The sequence below is a fragment of the Zootoca vivipara genome, chromosome 3 (genome assembly GCF_963506605.1).
Source record: "Zootoca vivipara chromosome 3, rZooViv1.1, whole genome shotgun sequence".
In the NCBI taxonomy this organism is placed as follows: Eukaryota; Metazoa; Chordata; class Lepidosauria; order Squamata; family Lacertidae; genus Zootoca; species Zootoca vivipara.
Window position 1 is genome coordinate 22,798,683 of NC_083278.1, and position 23,170 is coordinate 22,821,852.

At 42.5% G+C, this 23,170-nt stretch overlaps 1 protein-coding gene across 3 annotated transcripts in view; it reads left to right on the forward strand.

Annotated features, from left to right (window-relative positions):
* Positions 1–18,754, forward strand: part of ERICH1 (glutamate rich 1) — a 52,650-nt gene extending 33,896 nt beyond the window's left edge. For 2 of the 3 annotated variants that reach the window (XM_035109940.2, XM_035109942.2), the window contains 3 exons: positions 9,226–9,594; positions 12,483–12,677; positions 18,264–18,754. In XM_035109940.2, coding sequence (XP_034965831.2) covers positions 9,226–9,594; positions 12,483–12,677; positions 18,264–18,337 — 638 coding nt within the window. In that variant the 3' untranslated portion in view covers positions 18,338–18,754. The remainder of the gene's footprint in view (positions 1–9,225; positions 9,595–12,482; positions 12,678–18,263) is intronic. The other variant, XM_035109941.2, reaches the window with a different exon arrangement.
* Positions 18,755–23,170: the final 4,416 nt, after the last annotated feature.

The window sequence follows — 23,170 nt, forward strand, 5'->3', positions numbered from 1 at the left end:
AAGTGATAAGGGTGCAGATGAGACTCAGGGCAGAGAAGCATGGGAGCCCCCTGCTCTGGAGGCTTTTAGATTAATGGCCTGGCGACAATCCAGCCCAGATAGCACAGTACATCAATAAGGCGATTTGTAAGCCCAGCACCGGTCGGAACATGTGCAACTTCACTTGAGAATTAAGTTAAGAGGAGCCTTGCTCATCTGTAATGAAGCCCTGACATGCGCACCTTTGTGAGGTTGCTTCCCTGGAGGGGAGGGAAGCTGATGTCTGAAGAATACGTTTATTTTATTTTAGTTCCAGTGTTCAAGTGCCAATGCTGGACTGTCAACCTTTAAGTGTGTGTGTGTGTAGCTTGCAAAGCACTTCACTGTGGGGGGAGAGAGGGAGGGACATACAGAAACACATGGTGACCATTTTGTGAGCATCCAATTGATGCACGGGTTCTTTTGGACCCGGAAGTGATATAACAGGGCAGAGTGGGCTTATGCGTGTTGGGGGCCAGGAACGGAACCCCCATGTAAAATTGTCACCACCAGTATGAATGAATCATCCATGTTGGAAGGGTCCCAGGGGTCATCTAGTCCAACCACGACCCTGAGATTAAGAGTCTCCTGCTGTACCGACTGAACCACCCCAGACTGTGTGTGAGGTAATGCCTTCCTTCCTCAATTGTGCCTATTTGACGGGTGGTCTGGAATCTTGAACCTAGCCACATTCTCTCGCCGTGGCGTAGAATATTATCTCGGTTGTTCGTATTACTCGCAGTCTGGCAGTGTCGTTATTAGGGCCAACCAAGACGCCAAAAAATAGCGAGCAAGTTGTTGAGTTCACAGAACCCTGCATCAGAGGAAGTGAAGGGTGGAGGAGATGAAGAGAGAGTGAATTTTCCCATTCCCGTTTTGGTGGATGCTAATAAAAGTATTGATGGAGCAATATGGCATCCTCTGCTTTATATGCGTTTTTCATGAGCTTTGGAAGTGGGATTGCAATTGACCGTTGATGTGCCATGGGCAAAATGGTTAAAGACTGGAATATAAATGATTTAAATAAATAAAATAAATGAGAGTTCTTTAAGGAGCAAGGATTTTTTTTAGTGAGGTGTAAGTGGAATGTATATTATACCACCTGCAGCACTGTTGTTGTTTTTCCGTAGGAGAACCCACAAAAAACCACTTCTGGTTTAGTAGCATCCTTTTATATTTATTATTTTTATTACTAGTAGTACTTTTTTTTTTCTTTTGAAATTTTGCAAACCCAAAGAATTTTGCGCCCAGGGCAACCGCCTCTGTGGTCTCGCCCACATTGCTCCTTGTTCTCCTTCTGCTGGCAGATGAATACTGTTTTATTCCAGCAGGCTTCTGAGATCTGACTGTTTTTAAGGAAAGGTCTTTTCATCATGTTATGTTGCTGCTGTTTTGTCTAGACATAATAGATTTTATAAATTTGATTTAGATCATGTTAATTCTATTATAGCTTAATTACTGTTGAACTACTATCTTTTACATGTTTTCAGCTTTATGTGTTTAATCCATGCTTGTATTTATTTTTGCGAGCTACCTTGAGTTCCTTTTCTGAGGAAAAGGCAGGATGATGATAGTAATAGTAATAATAATAATCATCAGAAAGGTTGTCATTTAGGTGTTGGGGGTCCCAAGTTGTACAATGTTGTTTTGTTAACATATACTCTCTTGAGCAAATGATATACTTGATAGACTTCTACAGTATATAATATAGAAGTCTGGGTGAATTTTTAAATGCATATTGGAGGAAGGCATGGATTGCCCAGTTCTCGAGGAAATGTGCAGTTAATACCCTGGGAAAGTCTGTCTGTTTTTGCTTGCTTACTTTCTTCTTTTTCGGTATGACCTTGTACTGTATAAACAGGTTTTCCACTGGATACTGGAAACAAAAGCTTTATTTGTTCAGAATAATGGACTTTGGCAATCTTGTTGCTGGCCAATGAGACTCTCTAATCCACCACCGTAATCCGAAAGGATTGATGGGTGTAACTGCTTGGAGAAACACTCCAGCCTGCTGTCTTAACAGATCAAGATCATCATCATTCAATTATATATGTTCGAAGCTATTGCTGACCGCTTCTTCCTTTTTCCCCTTTTTCTTTTTAAGAGTTTTTTTTAAAAAAGCCAACCTAAAAATAAAGCAGAATTGGTGTGCGCTCTTCTCCCATCACGCTCCTCCTGCTTGCTTCTCTAACCAGTGTCAGTTTCACTAAGTTCACATGGGAAGTGAGTGGCACACAGGACGACAAAATCTGATTTGGCTCAAGGTGACCTTTGCCAAGCCGTGTCCTGGCTTCCAAAGCATATCATTTCCAGGCTGTCCACGTATGAAAACTCCAGTGACCAAAATGTCCTTACAACATTGCAGGTCGCTAGCTCTGCATCTGCCCTGGCAACAGGAAAGATCACTTGGCAGACGGTGGTGTGAGATGAGTTGCCTCTTCTCCAGGGCGCAGCTGTGTGCTTTGCCACTAAACCTGAAATTCTAGAGAAGTAGTGACAGTGAATGGCTGCTTCCCCAATATTGGGGTGGGCAGCGGTTGCAGCCTGTCGCGCCAGGGCCCCACCAACACAGAAGAAAAGATCAAAGCACTGTTTCTTGCCGCAGCTTTCTTAAGGACAGCTGTTTGCCATCTATTGGGAAATCCTTGTCTTTAATAAAGAGAGAGCAGAAGACATAACTAGGAAAACTTTCAATTAGCCATTTCCTTTAGAGAAGGTTAATCGGATGGTAATGCTGGGGGCGGGGGGGAGAGATACTGGGTTTACAGAACTTTTTGTGTCTTTTTTTCTATCCTGGTTTCACTATCATGGATGTTGAGAAACAGTGTTTTTCTACTGAAAGGCAGGCAAGGGAGATTATTTTATTTTATTGAAAATAATTGGCAGACAGAATTCAGCAAAGATAGGAATCTATCCTCTATTAGCTCACTGGAGGAATTGGAAAAATGTGCTCAGAAAGTGAATTTTGTTCCCATCATCTGGAAACTACTTTTTCTCATGGGTACAGGTAGGTAGCCGTGTTGGTCTGGATCGAAGTAAAATAAAAAAATTCCTTCAGTAGCACCTTAAAGACCAACTAAGTTTTTATTTTGGTATGAGCTTTCGTGTGCATGCACACTTCTTCAGATACCTCATGGGGTATCTTTTTCTCATGGGGTTTAGATTGCCAATAGCGGTATTGGCATGGGGTAGAAATTCTCGGCCGTAAATTGGCTGTCACACAGAAGTGAGCCGAAACACTAATTGTTTTCTGTAACTGACAGTTTGAACTGTGAGTAACGCTTCACAATACGGGGTGGTAATTTTATAACCTATTTTCCCACCAATAACTCCTCTTTGTTCTACCAAGTTTCTTTTCTGCAGACCCGTCCTTTTCATACATACATATACATGTTGAATATCAGATTACGTTACAAAGCTAGTTCAGTTTTCTTCATGTGTGTATGCAGGCTCCAATTCTGGCGTGAATGCATCAAGTTGCCTCTTACGGAAGGAAGAAATACTTGGTGTGTGCATTGGTTCTGTGTATACCCCAAACAAAGCGAATCAGGGTGATTTGAGGCAGACTCTCAAGTTCGCAAGTCAGGTTGTGCTGTTAACCATGATGCGTGATACATACCTGGGGGCCCCAAGCATCCAAGTAGGTCTGTTGTCTCTGCCCCCCCCCAAGTTAAATGTGCTACCTTCCCCATCCCCATCCCCCGTGAATTGAAACCATTTCTCTGGGCGAACCCCCACAACTTGAGAGAAGGGGAGGGTAGAGAGGCTGGTGGGAGTTCTTTCATTTTGATGGAATTCTAGCTTTTAATCACAGTGGGTAATTTTCCAAGGCCACTCCAATCACACATGTGCATGTTGATGCAAATAAGTAGCGATGTTTTGCACACTGGTCATAACTATTTAGATTTTGCTTGTGAGAGCTGGGTACTGTATTAGTGGAATTGGATTGTTGGGCATGCAGGCCTGCTTCTATCCCAGCTATCCTGTTCTCCCCAAAAAACCAATTAAGAAGTTCAGGCTCAATGACCTGGGTCTGCACTAAGAGACACCCAAGATTCCTTCTCCATCTGATATCTGTAATAACCAGATTCCTTTGGTCCATCAAAATTTATGTCCACTGAAACCGCAAATGTTAATGGCTCCTACATTGTTTAATAAACACTATTTTATTGTCTGCAGAGCTTTTTTCTCTGCGGCAGCTAGTGTTGTGTGTTCCCACCCTGAATTCTTTGAAGCCTTCTGGAATTAAACAGGGTTTTTTTCTACTTCGAAGTGCAATTCTGAAACCAGCAAAAGTTGAACCAAAGAAAGAGAAGGCTACTGTTAAAGTACATCAAAAAGTTCTTGATTTTTTTAAAAAATATCCTCAGGTTATGGATATAACTGTTCCAGTAAAACCACCTGGCAGTTCTTTGAGTTGCAAGGTAAAGAGGATAATCTTACTAACCACAGAGCTGCTTTTTTTAATAGCAATTAGTTGTTGCAGGTGCTAAACTGAAGAAGCTCTGAGCCTATTGAGATGCACACTTCCTCCCCACCCACCCAAGAAACAGTCTAAGTTATATTTTGCCTCCTCTGCTTTCCTTATCTTCACCCCTTAGACCTTCCCACGCTGAGCATATGCATAATAGTAAATACTGTGCTGTGTAAATTTCATTCACCTGTATTTGTGAATGGTGGTGTTTATCATCCATTGTCCAAAGAATGCCATGGTGAATAATGGGAGCCGGGCCATTTTATTAACAACTCTGTGATGTAGGTGACCATTCCAAGGCTCTCTAGCAACCGTAGTTACCAAATTTCTAATCCAATGTCTTCCTGATACACGTCCAATGGCCTGTCGAAGGCTCCATGCTGGTTCTCCATTGTGTTATAAATTCTTTAAAAGAAGTTAAGCCAAAACAGTGGGGTTTTCTTTAACATCTATTTTCATTATTTATTTATTTATTTATTTATTATTTATTTGAAATCATTTTTTATTTTACAAATGTAAAGTTGTAACAATACCAAGTACATATCTGTATATAGAGATTTCTCTGAATCTCGAGACTTCCCACCCTCCCCTCCATGGGTCCTATTGTCAACATTTCCAACTCCACATTCTTTCATAATCTATATTTTGTATCTGTCCATATTGTCTGTAGTGTTTGTTACACTACAAGTGATATTAGAATCTGGCTAATGTTTTCATCTGCTTACAGTGGTCTCCCAATAAATTATAAATTTTTCCCATTCTTTCTTGAAGTTTTTTGTCTTCTTGGTTCCTGAGCTTTCTGGTCAGTTTCACCATGTCGGCGTAGTCCAACAGCTTGATTTTCAGTATTATTTTTATTTTATTTTATTTTCTACTTATTTTGTTGCTGTTTGCATTGCTGATATTTTACAGGCATTTGTTCTACTTCTCATCTGCCTGCAAAAGATGGCTATTTCAAATGTCACACAGGTGAAGCACTCTTGAATGTAGGTACCCAGTGCAAATTATTTCGGTCTTTGCTATGCCAGGATGTTGAATTGCAAATGTATTTTTATTCCCTGCTGCCGCCTGCTTTGTAGAAAATACCACAGGCTACTCTGTAGTGAGTCACACATTTGTCAGCTAAGAAGAAACTGACGGTCTGATGCCTGGCATTGAAAGAGAGGAAGCGTATCATAGATAACAAAGCTCAAGAAAGGAGAGGCAGCAAAAAATAAAATTGCAGCTCCTCATCTTTAGAGCAAATTTATTATTACAAAGACTGGAGATGAGTTACGGGGAAGCCACCAGACAAATATTGGATGCTAAAGGCCATGCTAGTGGAAATAAAGCATTTTAAAGGCAGTCGACTCTCATACATTACTCTCTTTCGTCAGGGTTGCCTTGGCAGGTTCCTGGGACAGCCTTATTAGAGCCATTGGCATGGCCAAGAATAAGGTTCTATTATGTGATCATATATGGAGAGGGAGAGAGGATTACAGAATGATGTCCTAAGCTCGTTTGTTTTCATTACAGTTTATATCCTGTTCTTTAAGGAATTCAGGGTGGAAGGCATTTTACCTCTCCTTTTGTTATCCTTACAACCTATCATGTAGAGTGGGAGATAACAATTAGCCCAACATCCACCCAGTGAGTTTTATGACTAAGAGGGGATTTGAACCCGGGCTCTCCACTATAAGCACTATACTGTCCTTAGTCTAGTATGATGTGGTTTTGTCAAATAGGTGGTAGAGGCTGTTCTAATTCTTCGTGGGTCTCCCAAGCTTTGCAAGTGAAGACAAATTAATGCAAATCCGTTTAAAACCAAAAACCCTAAATGAGTTGTCCAGTTCTAGTCTATAGCTTGGTCCTATGGAATTAAATTGTAAAAAAAAAGAAGTGCAAAGTTTGCTTTATTTATTTTGTTCGGCATATCTATATCGTTTCTTCCAACTTGGAACTCAAGGCAGATAACATGGGGTTTGCAAGCAGTCTCCCATTGAGGTACTGACCCAGGCCAACTTAGTTTCTGCAAGGTTTGCCGAATCCTGCAACTTCAGACCGTATCCTGGGGAATGCACTATTTCTTCTGTCTGCCAGTGATTCCAGTGTCCTTGCCTTCATTCGGCAAGAATGCTGGGTGCCAGTTTACTATTTAAAGCAGTTAAGAATAAAAGTTCCTAAATGGTAGTGGGGTTGTGTTTTCTTTACTTTTAAGATCTACTTCATGAGATTTATGAGAGGTAGTATTTCAGTTAGGCCACATAAAGGATTGTTGTTTGCTGGGACAGGAGGTAGTTCAAGGCATTTGGCAGAAGTTCAATGGCTTTGACAGGCAGATGTGCTCTCTGGAGCAGTGTATCTGAGGCAGAGTTAAGGGTCGGGGATTACTTCAGGCTTCGGGAACAAAGATTGGTTCTGAGCCAAACTGACTGAACACTGAGTCAGGGCTGGACTACGTGGTCTCGGATCTATCCGGATAATTAGGCAAATAAGAAAGCTATGATAGAGAGCGGAGGATAGTGAGAGTCTAAATGAGCAGCCAGAACCTGTTTGGTTTGTTTTTAAAAGAAAATGCAAGTACAGTGGTGTCTCGCTAGACGAATTTAATTCGTTCCACGGGTCTTTTCTTATTACAAAAAAATTGTCTAGCGAATCCCATAGGAATGCATTGAATATTTTTTTTGAATATTTTTTTTTTGCCCATAGGAACGCATTAATTGAATTTCAATGCATTCCTATGGGAAACCGCGATTCGCTAGACGAATTTTTCATAAAACGAATTCGTCTAGCGAGGCAACCTCCGCTCGAAAAATCCTTTTGTTAAGCAGAAATTTCTTTAAGCAGGGCATTCGCTAAGCGAGGCACCACTGTACAGTGTAAGGGCAGTGTGGTGTAGTGGTTAAGAGCGGTAGACTCGTAATCTGGGAAGCCGGGTTCGCGTCTCTGCTCCTCCACATGCAGCTGCTGGGTGACCTTGGGCTAGTCACACTTATTTGAAGTCTCTCAGCCCCACCCACCTCACAGGGTGTCTGTTGTGGGGGAGGAGGGGAAAAGGAGATTGTTAGCCGCTTTGAGACTCCTTCGGGTAGTGATAAAGTGGGATATCAAATCCAAACTCTTCTTCTTCTTCTTCTTCTCACGAGTAACGCACTCCAAACTCCGTGACTGGTTTTTACAGAGTTTTATTATATACATATGTACAAGACAGAGCGATAATGACCATGACTGTCCAGTCCGAGTCAGAATCCGGAAGTGGCGCACGTCTAGATTGGCACCAACAAAGGAACTTGGGGGCCCTCAGCTTCCGCTTCTGCTCCCGGCGTTTGCCCCCCCCCCTGCGCTCCTGGGGTGAAGGGATGGGGACGTTGCCTCCCCCCCCCCTGAACTACTAAACTGTTGGGCAGTTTCTCTGGTTGCTGACACTTCTCCCTCCACAGTGCTCAGGTCCGACAGTTCAGACCTTCCCCACTGCTCCTGTGAGCCATCAGCATCCCTTGAGCTCTCCTCTGCTGCAAGAGCCTCAACACCACCTTCTGAGCAATGCTGTGAAGCAGCAGTGTCTTGGAGCCCTTGCACCATCCCTCTGGGCAACCTGCTGACCCCTGGTGGTCCCCTGACATACAGGAAGCGCACAACTTACACACATTTGTGTAATAGGCCACATTATTTGTGCACAATGAATGGATGGATGGATGGATGGATGGATGGATGGATGGATGGATGGGTGAGCATCCAAGAAAAAATCCCTGGAACATAAACCCCCATGTACGTTATGGGCTTACTGCAACAGTTTAGTTTTATGGATAAATACCAAGGTTAAGGTATGTGAATGACTATGGCAGCTATAATGGAGAACAATTGGGTTTAGAAGAGCTGGGAGGAAGCATCTATACCAGAAAACCTTCCAATGAGGATGGTTTCAACACCACTCACTTCTTCTCACTTATTTTCTTCATTAGTGATGAAAGAGACACAGGGCGCCCTGCTTTTGTCTTGCAGCGTGTTGAGTTGAATTCTGTGTGGCTCAGAAATTTGGTGTATAATAGCGTGCAAGAGCAAGCCACCCAAAATGACTAAGGTGTACGGACATAGGAAGCTGCCTTATACAAGATCAAACCATGGGCCCATCTAGCCCCATATTGTCCACCTGGCAATGGCTCTCTCTGGCAGGGGTCTTTCCCATCACCTTTTGAACTGGAGGTAGCACAGGTTGTGCTGGGACTTCTGCATGGAGAACATGTGCTGCGTGACGGTCCTTCCCCTGAATTTGGGAGTCCCCTCTGCTGGTTTATTAAGATGTAGTAGATGTGCATGACATTGTTGGTCCTCTATGATGCCACCCTTCTTCCTTTCAATCCTTTTCCTGTGAAGTCTGTAGCTGTAGTCTATAACTTATCCCTAACTAAACTAAATCCTAAGTATGTGAACTGGCACTAGTTCACACCTCTCATTTCCTCTGCCTTCCTTTCTCCCCTCTTTTTGTGTTTGTGTCTCCCTACTGTTGAAATACAGGCTTTCAGCTCCTTGTTACAGGCGGGTGGCTTTTTTTCTTTCTCTTATGTTGCCCTGTAAAGCACCATGTACACTTGAATGTACATTACCGTCGTTGCAGACGAACCAAATCCTCTGCAACGTATCAGAGATGCGGAAACATTGCAGAAACAGGAGAAAGGGGGCATTTGTACAAAGCATGGCCAAAAGTCGCTTCCTGCCTCTCACTTTTATTTGTAATGTTTCTTTTAAACCTGCAGAGGAGAATAATCAAGGACAGCCCTGGAGAAAGCGCACCCGAAGGAGGAAACGGAAGAATGTTTTGCAAAACCCGGATAATTTACACGGAGGCCAAACAAAGTGTGGGAAGCATGAAAATCTGATTGAAGATAATTTACAGCTGCAGCACACAGACCGCGCAAATCTAAGTCGAAACAAAAAGAGGAAAATGAAAAAGAAGCGGCAAAAGGAAAAGATGAGAGCAGCTGGTTTGTTGACAAAGCCAACTGGTATAGATTTCACATATAAGCCAGAGAGGGAGGAAAGAACTGACTTTGAAGAGGCAGATAGCAATGTAGATGACATTTTGGATTTTTTGCAGGCAGCACAAGAAATCTACTTCTCCGACAGTAGGTACATTTCCTCCATATCATCAGTAAATTTGAGTTGGGGAAATAAATGTATGCTCACTCTTTCTTCTATGGAATGAATTTTTAACTTGCTGTCCTGAAGCAACTCTGCTGGGGACATAACAGGAGTATAAAAAAAATGTGGGCGTGGTGATAACCCCTTAAACAGTACCCTCATCATAATAGCCAATAATAGCCCATAATAATGTCTTCATAATAGCAAATGGGAAAAGATCTTTACAGCACTTTTGCTTCTGTTGGAGCAAACAAGTGTTTCAGTGGAAGGGCAACTATTTTTAAAGCATTTTCTCTACAAAAACCCTGTCTTTACAACCCAGTGAATGTTTACTCTGGAGTAAGACCCACTGGTTTCAGTAGCGCTTGTTGCCAGGTGAGTATGCATAGGATTGCAATCTTAGTCTGCAGTCCTAACCCCACTTACCCTGGGAGTAAACCCCATTGAATTCAGTATAACCTATTTCTGAGTAGAGATGGCTAGGACTGTACTGTGAGTGGATCACACAACCAGAATTATATCCTAAGTCCGGGTAGCCAATGTGGTGCCATCCAGCTGTTACTGAACTAAAACGTCCATCTTTCCTGACCATTGGGCCATGCTGGCAAGAGATGATAAGAATTAAACTCCGGCTAAGCATACTTAAAGTAAGCTTCATTGATGTCAGTGGAATTTATTTCTATGGGCATGAATTAAACACTGACATTGCTCATTTTTCTGTATAACCCAGTGGCAAGAAAGGTTTGACTTGAAACTTTTTTTTTTAATATATTTTTATTAATTTTCCAATTAAAACCAATTATATCACATTCATTATTTCAAATTATACACATATATATCAATCAAACCGAATGTTATGCCAAATCATCTAAAAAAATTTTTTTTGGGTTCCCATGCTTCAAGAAATTGGGGATTCCTCGCAACCGTCCACTGCCGTCTTTTTTCTAAAGTTCAAATCGTCTCTCCGAGTTCATAATAATCCAAATCTTTCCCTTACAGTCACATAGATGTTTTCCATTTTCAACCGATTGTTTCCCAGCTGCTGAGATAAATATCAAACAAGGTTTCACAAATGTTCTTTCTCCTGTGTGGGTTAATCAGTCCAGCCTCCCCATAAATCTTCTTGGTCTGGAGCTCCCTGTTGCGTCAACACGAAGCAGCGCCATCTTAAAAAGCTCAAATCACTTTCGTTTTCTCTCATAACCATGTAGATTAACGATCTTTGTTGTAAAATTTACAGCTTTTCCAGGCAGAAGACCCAAACATCAAACCATAGACTCTTGGTAAATTAATGGATCTCCTTGCCCTATAGCTGAACTTAGCTTCAGGTCGCTGCTCCAATTCAAAGTGCGTCACAGCTCATAAATCCTCCGAACGCGTCCAGGCACTCCTTCCGTCTAACTAGAGGGGGGCTTTTCTCATCGGCAACTCCACATCTTTAAAAAATATGCTCAGTAACAACAGTTTTATAAAGTTCAACTCACACAGTCTTTTGCTTCTCTTTCACTCCAAACAAGCCAGGACATCGCGTCTGGGAAGGTATGAGGTAACACATATGAAGAAAAATAAAAAAAAACTCACTTCCCTTATCGCTCCGTCCCCATCAATCCTTCTTCCAGATGAAATACAGCCTTTGACTCCTCTCCCTCAGCAGCATAAATTTCTCAGCAGTAAACAGCGCTTCTTCCCCTCCTTCTGAAGTATGTCCATAGATTTAAGCCTAATTATCTTCTTTAACCATGGAAATCCCCGCCATGCAGATTAGCGTCCGGGAGTCCTGGCCCTCGTAAGTGCTTTTCAGCCCAAGCTCCCCCCACTCCATAAACAGTCGGAGTGGGTCTGGGGGCATCGCAGGCCAGCGGCCCCTCTCCGTAACCCCCGGAGAGGGTAGGGGGTTGCCATTTACTCCCCTAGCAACCGCCAAATTCCTTACGAAGGTCAGAGGGATGGAAAACAGGTCCGCCATTCCTGCCGGCGGAAACCGGAACCTGGGTTTGACTTGAAACTTGAAGCAACCGGGCAATGTCACAGAATATGATTTCGTCCTATGATTTCAGACAGACACGTTGACAAACTTCCAAGGCCCTGTTCTCAGAACCTGTGATACAGTGACCACTTCAACTCCAAACTACATAGAGGCCACCCCTCATGGCAAACTGTTTATGACTTAGTGGTTCTGGAGACAGATCTACATATTTTCCTGCACACCATTGCAAACTACAAGTTTAAAACTGCACAGCTTGAACGACTAAGAGTGGTAACGGTAGATGATTGAAAGACTGGGGTGGAAAAAAAAGTGACAGGACATAATGCTGGAAGGAATTTGCTTTTAGGTTCGCCTTTCATCCCTGCTACAATAGATAACTAAAGCTACAAATAGCTGTAGTTGGTTATCTTGTTCCTAAGTCATGGTCAGTCTCTTTGGTATACAAAGCTTTGGTATACAATGCTACCAGAAATTTTCAGCTTGCCGTATTGCCATCGTTGGCATAGCTACTATCTCATTCATTTTAACAAGCGGTAAATGGCTTGTCACAGTGGTCACTTGCACATTAAACAAATCTTTAAGGCACTTGTCTTCATCCAAAGAATCCTTGGAACTTTATTAAAGCTGCTGCAAATTATAGCTCTACAATTCCCAGGATTCTTGGGGAGGGGGGAGCCATTTTTGTTAAGTGTGCTTTTAAGTGCCTGGTGTGGATGTGACATACATTATAATGCATCTGTTTTAAGAGTTGCAAATCAAAATAATAAAGTGTCATTGAAAAGTAAGGGTAGTTAATCAATAACTACACAAATAAAGAGGAAACTTTGTAAATGAACTTCTCTCTCTCGTTCTGCTTTTTTTTCCCCCATCCCCCCCCCCCCGAAGACCGATATAAATGTGCAGAGTCAGCTGTGAATTCAGAAAGCATTCAGGAGATTTTACAGAGTCTCAGATCCCACAGTATGCCTTCGTCAGACGTCACTCTTTTGCGTGAGATGACATCTCCTGTATTTCTGCAGGATGTAGAGAAACTCAAAGGGGCCATGGAAGAGTTCCACACTAAGTCAGTGATGCCTTCTGGTAAGTTCAGTGCACACAAACATGCTGTTATTGTTCCTTTCCTTGAAAACCAGGATGCAGAATTTTCCATGCACAGGAATATATATTCTTTTCCCACAGGCAGTCTACTTTTTTGTTACTCAGTTTGTGTGTAAAGGTAGTCTCAAGGGTGTCCAATATAGAGGGGTCCCTAGAAGTCAGAGGTGGCGCTGTTTTGGCTGTTACCCTTTTCTCTGCCTATGACACAGTAATGTGCAGGTTCAATTAGAAAACTAAATATCACTGGCTGTGCAAATGTAAGCCTACTCAGAGGTGAGGCCTATTGAGTTTAGTGGGACTTACTCCAAGGTAGTATAGGGTTGTAGCCTGAGCCTTTTGCTCGTGATGTGGAAGTTTTGCAGCAAAACATTTTACTCTGCCAAATAATTTTCTTTTCTAGTTGTACATTTGCTGCCTTCTAACTTCATGCAAGTTAGTTACCTTTTGGTGGAGGGGAAGAGTAGGACTTACGAGATAGCAATCTGTACATTTTATTTTCAATTAAGAAAACAGAAGAGAATACTGTAGCTGCAAGGCAGGGTTCACAACCCCCGTTCTTTTTAGTTCTCATAAGGTGCACTGCTCTCCATAAATCTGACTGTGGCATAAACACTCCTCACTCCTTACAGTGGTTTAAAGCATCCATTTAGAATTCTCTTCACACCTCACTTTACCTCACTCTGAAAATGGTTCACTGGTGTGTGTGCAGTACGTGAGAGGAGCAGACAGAATGAGAAAATAAAAGAGAAAGATGAAAAAACTTTGATCAGGATCCAAAGTACTGCATATCTGAAACTGACTTGGGTTTGTTCACATTGAATTAACAGCCTTCAGCATTAACATGGCAGACCTGCTTTTAGACTGCAGCCCTGCCTGTAATATACATTTAAAGCATCATTATGCCACTTTAAACAACCATGGCTTCCCCGAAGGACACCTGGGGACAATAGTTTGTTGAGGGTTTTGAGCGTTGTTAGGAGACCCGCTATTTCCTTCATCAAACTACACTTCCAGAGTTTCCTGGGAAGAGGAAGTCATTGTTTAACCACCGTAAGTAATAACTATAGCTCTGTGAGGGAATTAGTGCCTTCCAGTAGGGAGGAATGGACAAGAAGGGGAATCTGGGACAAGCCACAAATAAAATGATTTATTTGATTGATTGATTGATAGCTGTGGTAAAGCATCTGCCTTGTATTCAGTAGGACTCAGGTTGAGTCCCTGCCGGTTCAGTCCCTGCCATCTCCAGGTATATCTGAGAGACACCCCTTGCCTCAAACCCTGGAGACACTGTAGATCAGGGTGATCCAGCACATAGCCCAAGGGTGGCATGCAGCCCTTGGGACCATTTTTGGCAGTCCTTGGTGTCCCCCCTCAGCCCTCACGCTGCCTTCCCAAAGCTGGCTAAGCGGGGCTCTGGGCTTTGGAAATGAGGCGTAAGGGCTCTGACAAGGTCCTAGAGTCCTCCTCTCTCCTTCCCAAAGTTTAGTTAACTCTTTCTCAGCTTTGGGAAGGAGGTGGGAGGGCTCTAGGACCCTGCCACAGCCTCGCACCTTGTTTAGCTGACCTTCGGAAGGCAGCATGAGGGTTGTAGGGGCATCAAATTTTGGCCTCACTCCCCCCTCATGCAACAAGGCAGTGTGTGGCCTGCGGGTTCCCTGTTGAAGTACTCTAGCGGCCCACTTGGTATGAAAAGTTGGACCGCCCTGGTGCAGATAATACTGAACTCGGTGGAACTGTGGTCTGACTCCTATGTCCCTATGATAGGCCAATAACTAACATACAGGCCAGAGGTATGAAAGCCAGCCACATGTTATATACTTATGTAGGTTCAATATTTCACTAGAGCTGGTGTCAAAGAGAACTTGAGTCACTTTTTGGAATCGTCATAAATATAAAGGCTCGAAAGTGTAACAGCTACCGCTTCATTTCAAACCATGTTAAAGGCCTAGTAGCAGGGAGGGCATAGGGACCCAGGTGGCGCTGTGGGTTAAACCACAGAGTCTAGGGCTTGCTGATCAGAAGGTCGGCGGTTCGAATCCCTGCGATGGGGTGAGCTCCCATTGCTCGGTCCCAGCTCCTGCCCACCTAGCAGTTCGAAAGCACATCAAAGTGCAAGTAGATAAATAGGGACCGCTCCGGCGGGAAGGTAAACGGCATTTCCGTGCGCTGCTCTGGTTCGCCAGAAGCAGCTTTGTCATACTGACCACATGATCCAGAAGCTGTCTGCAGACAAACGCCGGCTCCCTCGGCCTATAGAGCGAGATGAGCGCCACAACCCCACACGACTGGACCTGATGTTCAGGGGCCCCTCTACCTTTACCTTTTAGCAGGGAGGGCAGCTGTGGCACTGCATTAATACAAAAGGTGACTAAAGCGAAATCTTCCATCACAAATATATTCCGTTGGGCAATGATCCCTTTTCAAAAAGGAAATCGGATTTTCCTTGCTTTCATTGCCGTGGGTTTTCTTCTTGTTGATTAAAACAATATTTCAAACAGCTGCTACCATTCATATTCTAATGAACTGAAGCAGACTAGCCTGGACTCCGGGGTTATGGGACAACTGGAAAGGAGTCCCTTCTGGCAGCTACTTCATGTATTTCAGAACATCTGGGAAATGCAGTGCCACTGCGGAGAACAGAATATCCCATGCGGTTTTGTGGGGAGCTAAGCAGAAGAGCAGTAGAATCACATATACAACAGGAACTCTTGGAATTGGGTATCTACAGAGCTTTTGAAAGTTTATTTTTTAAAAAGCAACTAATTCAATTTAACATGTCCAAAAAAGGAACTAATCCCATTCCACATTCATACCTTTACAAAATTCATACCTTTAATTCCTCTCAGTTCATTCCTCAACACAGGTACATCCAGTGATCTTCAGCCATTTTTAAAGCATTCAGAATGTCACAAGCTGCTGTGCTAAAGTATAAAATATACTTCAAAATAAGAAAATTTTAAAACATACACACAGTGAATGTAAATTGTTTTATTTATTTCCCCCCAACAATTGTGGTCTCAAAGCTTAAAGGCCCAAAGAGTCTAAAGATTTTTTTAAAAAAAGAAAACAGCAACAAGCCATGTAATCAAATGAACTTGAAGATGCACTAGAAATTGTTCAAGGTTCTACCCCAAAATGAACTGAATTCCCACCCAGTTCATCTGGCAATTATGGAAACTTACTTTTGGATGAAGTTTGGAGATTTTTGAAGTAATTGAACTTCGATTCATTGATTTCGATAAACCAAAGTAGTTCATTCCAAACACTGGATATCCGTAGTCTCAAGAGCACAGAGGGTTTTGTTTAGTTTTGTTGTGAAGACATTCCTTTTTCTAGTCTATGGACTTCCTCAGCCATCACCATCTTAGAGTGCCCTCTTCTCTAAAGTCTGCCTGTTAACATTTTGGGTTTTTTTGTTGTTGTTGGCAAACATCAAGTAAAAAATAGCTTTCTCTCTTGTTGCCTAGGAAATTATCACCCACTAAAGAGCTAAAAATGTCTTCTGTCAAGATCTTTTTTTTTTAAAGATCAACGACTGCAGAACTGTCCTCTCTAATTCTTTCCCCTCCATGTACCTATTCTTTCTCTCGGTCAGCATACAGCATTCTTACCTTCCGCCTGTGATGCGCAATCTGGATTCCTCGCATGCACTGCAATCAAGAAAATAAAGCAGTGTGCAAAGATAAAGAAATCAAAGAGGAGGCACCTTAAAAATAATTATACTGCAGTCATTAGCACTGTGGGAAAACGCCTAGCCACACTGTTAACAATACTCAATTAACTATTTGTCCAAGATGGGCAAATACCATAAGAATATAAGAAAAGCCTGCTGGATCAGGCCAGTGGTCCATCTAAGTTCACCATCTTATTCTCACAGTGGCAACCAGAAGGCTATGAGAAGCCCTCAAGCAAGACCTGAGCTCAACCAGCACTCACCCATCCTGTGTTAGGCAGCAACTGGTGTTCAAGAGCATAGCTAGTAGCCACTGATAGGCTTTGCTTTCATGAATTTGTCCAGTTTTGAAAGCCATCCAGGTTGGTGGCTATCACTGTCACCTATGGAAATGAATTCCATAGTTTTGCGATGTGCTGTGTGAAGAAGTACTTTGTTTCACCTATCCTGAATCTTCCAACATTCTTCATTTTCATTGGATGACCATGAGTTCTAATAAAATAAAATAAAAATCCTTCCAGTAGCACCTTAGAGACCAACTAAGTTTGTCATAGGTATGAGCTTTTGTGTGCATGCACACTTCTTCAGATACACTGAAACAGAAGTCACCAGACCCTTGTGTATAGTCAGAGGGTGGGTAGGGGTATTACTCAGAAGGGTGGGGGAATGGGTGATTGGCTAGTAGGAGTTCTAATGTTAGGGGAGAAGGGGAAAAACTTTTCTCCATCCACATGTGAAATCGAGAACTTTTGCCACACCATGCTTCACTTTACACTTGTTTACATTGAATTGCATTTGCCATTTTATAACCCATTCACTCAGTTTGGAGGGTCCTTTTCGAACTCTTTGCAAACCTTTTGTTTTGCTTTGATGACCCTGAACAATTTAGCACCATCAGCAAACTTGGCACCTCATTCCTCACCTGAATTTTAGATTATGAACAAGTTAAAAAGCACAGGTCCCCGTACTAATCCTTAGAGGACTTCACTCTCAACATCCATCCATTGGGAGAACTGTCCATAAATTACTGCTCTTTGCTTCCTACATCTTAATCAATACCTGATCCACAAGAAGGCCTCTCCTCTTATTCCTTAACAAGAGTCTTGTGTTTGGCAGGTACTTTGTTAAGAGGTTTTTGGAAGGCCAAGTACAGTACACAGAGCTAGTGAAAAGAGAACAGGAAAGACTGTTGTTAAGAGACAGAGATTTCCAGGTGTAAGTTTAAGGAGTGCTGAGGACCTGGCCACAAGATTGGATTGATCAGGGCATACGGAATGGGGAAGCTCATGGAAGAGAAATCCCCAGCTCTCCAGAGCAGGTATGGGGAGGGTATAGGACAGGCATCCCCAAACTCAGCCCTCCAGCTGTTTTGGGACTACAGCTCCCATCATCCCTAGCTAACAGGACCAGTGGTCAGGGATGATGGGAATTGTAGTCCCAAAATAGCTGGAGGGCCGAGTTTGGGGGTGCCTGGTGTAGGAGGCACACAGGAAGATAAAAGGGAAGGGAAATTATGTTGCACAAATAGAGATCCTCATGCTATTGGAACTATTTTGTTGGATACAACCCTAAAATTGTAATAAAGGTCTTATCCAAAGCTGCTCATTTCATTAAGTTCCTATTTGCCTTATATAAAGTAATTATACTTAACCATTCAAGTCTGGAGATATCCCTGCTCGAAGCAACTCATGTCACAGCTGCAACTGTTTATTTTAGGAGTTTCAAATCTTGAGGTTTTTGCATGTTTCTAGCTCCCAGGCATAGGTGTCTCCCCCTCTCCCTTCATATTTCTCCAAAATGGAAACAGATGTTTCCATTTTTTTTATCATTCAGAATTTGTTTACTGAACACTATCTTATTGACATTTCATGAAGAATTTGCTTTCTCCTTTGCAGATCATGCCAAGGCAATCTATTCTCTGTTTCTCTACTGGATTACAGATATCCTTCCTGGAAAGAACAGGAAATAAGCTAAATGTGCACATCCATCTGTACAGGGTTAAAATGTAATACATAAGACTCTGAACTGTATCTGAGAGTATTCAGAAACGGCAATGCCATTGAAGAAGATTGCAACTTCACAAAGATGCTGTTGGGTGTTTTTTTTTTTACTATTGTCTCTAGCGCCAAGTTATTGCAAACTTCTTTTATTTTATATATTCTAGTTTGTGAAAATATAAGCACCAGTTTCCCCCTTATTGTAGGTCCTTCTTGAGTTTTTAATGCAACTGAATTGGTTCATGCAAGGAAGACTCTTTCACAAGCTGCTTCATAACTACCAAAGCCAAGTGAAAATGTACAGTGCTATCATTATTTTTATATGGTGGCGTTGTTTATATAATGTCAGAATCCATATTTTTATATATAAAATAAAGAGGAAAAAGAGAGGTTCTATATCTTGTATGTTGCTCCTCAAGCAGATCCATCACTCTCATATATTAGGACAATATAGGCTTCAGTGCATCTCACAACACTTCAGTCAATTCACTCCCCTTTCTACCAGGAAACTTGGAGCTGTCACATTATAGGGAAGCAAGATGCAGACTAGGATACTTAGCCTTTGCAAGCTATGGGAAGGAGAGAGAAGTCCAGGGTTCTGCCCTTACCCTCATGCTCCTTGAACAAATGTCAGCTGCTGTGTTGATCAATTGCTCTGTGAGAGAGCCGAAAGCTTGTCCATCTTTTGTGAAACAAGTTACAAGCAGTATTTCTTAGGTGTATCATAGTAGGGGAGACAGAAAAGCTGTAACAGAGGAAACAAAATCATTGTTCCAAAGATAAAGTGCTGTGAGTTCATGTTTTTATTATTATTATTAATTGCACTTATTAGTTGCTTTTTTGAAAAAGGCAGTGAAACAGCAACAAAGAGGAATATTCCTGTTATTTCTAACTTTGTTCTTATTTAGTGTGGAGCATATTAAAAAAAAATAGCCCTGCTAATACCACTTCCAAAGCTGATACCAATGTTCATTGTCCTAATATTTCAGGTTGGAAGGGGCTGTGGCTGAGAGAGTTTATGAAAGCCCTGACTGCAGTTTTTTAATGTTCAGAAACAAACAAAAATCAATTATGGTACATGAAGAAGGGTCCAAACTGGAACAGGAGCTCCTCTCTTTGATGTTCCCTTTTCTGAGTTGTTGTTTTTTCCTTCCCATCCTCAGGTTCAGATCGTGCACTTCAGGAAAGCTCCGTAACATTTTGTTGTGGGGTCTCATTTGTACTACTGTATATGAAAAAGCTGAAACAAAAAAACTGTGGCATCTGTGTTTCCTGTACCTCACATCCATCTAACATTGCACCAGTTGTTGAATAAGACAGTAGCTTGTATACGGGAAAAGTTTCATGCATAACTATAATTAAGGGTGACTCAAGCCTTATTCTTAGGTTTGCATGTTAGGGAGGAAACTCTATACACCACCACCTCTAGCGACAGAAAGGCATGTATACAGAGGCATTAAAACTCTTATGAGCTCCCAAGTTGGAAACTGAAGTGGTATAGCCCAAACACAGTTTTATAGCCTCAAGTCAGAACTGCAGCTGGAAGAAGAAATTGGCTTATGGTGTAAGCATGACTGTTTGGGTGTCCTAACAGCATCATGGGACTGTGAAAGAAAATCCATTTCCTGCACTCTCACTCAGTGCACTGCAGTTGTCTTTTGCAGGCATCGTTACCTTCACAGAAACTCAGACAAAGAAAATATTTCATTTCCGCCCGTCAAACTTTGAAAAGGTGTTAAAATTAAACAGCTGGGCAGTGGGTAGAAAAAGGGGCACCCATGCGCTAAATCTATATTCCACTATCCCGCCAATGAGCCAGAGTTTGCCATTTGCATTTGCAAACGATTCCATGAACATAATATGCATAAAGGGAGACTGTGTGTAGCTCCAATACATCGGGCAGAGATCTGAAGGTAAGGTGCCCCTGAGAAGATAGGGATATGTGCTCTTTTGAGATGGCAGGCCCCAGCGGTTCAGTGTGTCTTGCTGTTGACCAGAAGGTGGTTGGTTTGAATACCTTTAGAAGTCCATAGAATTTTTGTCACAGGCTTTGTTATAGAGAAATGTTTTTGTTTGGCACCTAACAATATGTAATGAAGGTGCCAGGCAAACCTCCCTGGGGAGAGCATTCCTCAAAAAGGGAGGCACCACAGAAAAGGCCCAATCTCATGTTGCCGCCCTCTAGACCTCTCCAGAGGTGGTACATGAAGAAGGGCTTCAGATGACGGTCAGGGTCAGTTAATATGAGGAGAGGCAGCCATTCTAAGGACTCGCAGGGTTTTGGGGGGGGGGGGATAAAATGTTTAGCTTCAAGCCATCTTTTCCCCGTGAGCCACATATGTTCACCTACACTGGTACCCAAGTCAATTTGGATATCAGAAAGCTGCAATGTAATAATTATGCTTTTTGAGTCTGCCCCTCCCCTAAGGAGTCAAGATCAGGGTTTAGCATTACCGCAGTACTACTGTAGCTGAGCAGAACCAGACATTCCCCATCTAAACTCAGAATGGGATCCATTGTGCCACACTTGCTCTTGGAATCCAAGACCAACATGCATCCAGATTTCACCCTAATATGCATGTGAAATAAAGTTCCTACCATACGTCATAGGACATAGAATTGTACAATTGGAAGGGATTGCGAGGGCAATCTACTCCATCCTCCTGCAAAGTAGGAATCACCACTAAAGCATCCATTACAGTTGGCCGGCCAACCTCTGCTTACAAACCTCCAGTGAAGCAGAGTTCACCACCTCCTAAGGGAGATGGCTCACCTGTCAAACAGATATCATATCTCCTCTCAGTCTCCTCTTTTCCGGGCTAAACATAACCAGCTCCCTCAACCATTCCTCATAAGGCTTGGTTTCCAGACCCTCCTCTGCACACTTCCAGTTTGTCAATATCCTTTGTCAAACCCAAATCTAATCCAGCTAAAAATAGTCTATTGGTCAGTGTCACCCTAAGGAGGTGTAGCGAGAGATGAGGGAGAAATTCAGCTGTGTTTGCATTTAAAGCCAGATAATTTGCATTTCCTGATAACAATATCAAAGCAAAACAGCCATCCAAATTCATACCTCTATGAATTTTGCAATGCAGCTCTCCAACCAACCAATGTGTTCAAAAATGTATATTCCAATACTTTCAAAAAAATAAAAACCATGCAAGAATGCATTGTATTAGGGGTATTTGCTTGTAAAATGTGTATTTTGGGCAAAATTGCATATAAAAAAGGTGTATCTTAAAAATCTGCACTAAAATGCAACATTTTCATGAGATTTTTTTTTTTAAGCACGAACTGATTTGGAGACCTGAATTTAAGATTGGGAAAATGAGAAACAGAAAGCAACTGAAATTGACAGATCTGCTCATCCTTCGCTGTAGCTAGATAGGAAGGGCTGAGAAACAGACCCTCTGTTGCTCAGTCCTATGAGCTGCTGCGTCACCCCCTTAGCGCTGGAAGTATGTGACATAAAATGTGATGCATTCCAGATACAGGTGATGAAACCGTATCTGTAACTTGATTGCACACTGTTAGGATACTGGCAGAGGCTCCCATGTCCATGGCTGGAAGAAACCTAATAAATTCACAAAGAATGCATCTATCAATACTTACTAGCCATGGTAGATAAATGGAACATTCATGTCCAGAAGCAGTCTACCTCAGAGTACCAAATCCTAGGAACAGAGGAGGGATATTTCAAACACACCTAGCTGGAGGTTTTTTGGAAATGGGATGCTAGATTCAATCAGCCCTTTGTCCTGCTTCCTCTCTATTTTCTGGTTGGTACAAAAATGCTGCAGCAGGAAACATGTCGCTGTAGACAGGCTCGGCATCCCAAAATGTTTGAATTGTGTTTGCCACGGGCTCCTAAACAAACAAAAACAAACTTTAGAAACAAAGAGGGAAAGCCAATTGAGGTCAATATTACTTGAAAGCTTTATAAATTACCTGTAACATGAAATAAACTTGTTCACTAATCAAAGTTGGTGCCTCTAGACTGGAAGAAATTGAAAACACGGCGCAGAATGAAAATTGCTAACTGTTTGGGGGTTGTTGCTGTTTTGTAAATGGAGTGGCCTTGGTGAGAGAGGGGGGGGGAATAAAAGGGGGGAAATGCAGAGATTGAAGAGGACAGGCGGCAATGCCAAGCTGCAGTGTGAGATGGATGGAAGCGGAGCAATGCAGAAAAGGCGCCGTCAGTGAAAGGGCACACCAGGACACGGGATTCAAATTAAATGCTAGTTAAGAATATAACAGGGGGTTGATCAGTGTCACTGTGCTTTATTCAGGGTTTCCATTTGAGACTTCCTGCTATCAAATGCTTGTTCAATTGACCCAAATTTCTGTGTTTTTCCATGATGGTTTCTAGCAAGAGTAACAAAGCTGGGTCCCTGCACCACCAGCACCCCAACATATAATGATTCATTGGGGTGAAAAATCTTGAACTGAGTTCCGTCACCCTTTAGGTGTGTTTAAGCACCTCTGCAGCGTTTGTGGAGGTCGGGAGCAGTTTTTTGGGGGGGGGAGGGAGCCCTGCTCCCCTCACTCTCCCCAATGTTGTTCTTAAATGCCACCTTTTGAAAACCATTTCGAAGGTACTATGTCCTAGTTACATTTCTGAGAAAGGGAACTTATGGCACCTGTTCCCCCCACCCCACCCAGTTTTCCTGGACTCCAGATCCCATCACTGGCTCTGCTGGTTTGGATCTGAAGGGAGTTAGGAGTCTAGCAACAGTTGGATAGGCTTCAGGTACCCCACCCCTGCTATAAAGGTTCAGTTCAGAATATGGGGATTCGCAGCCTTC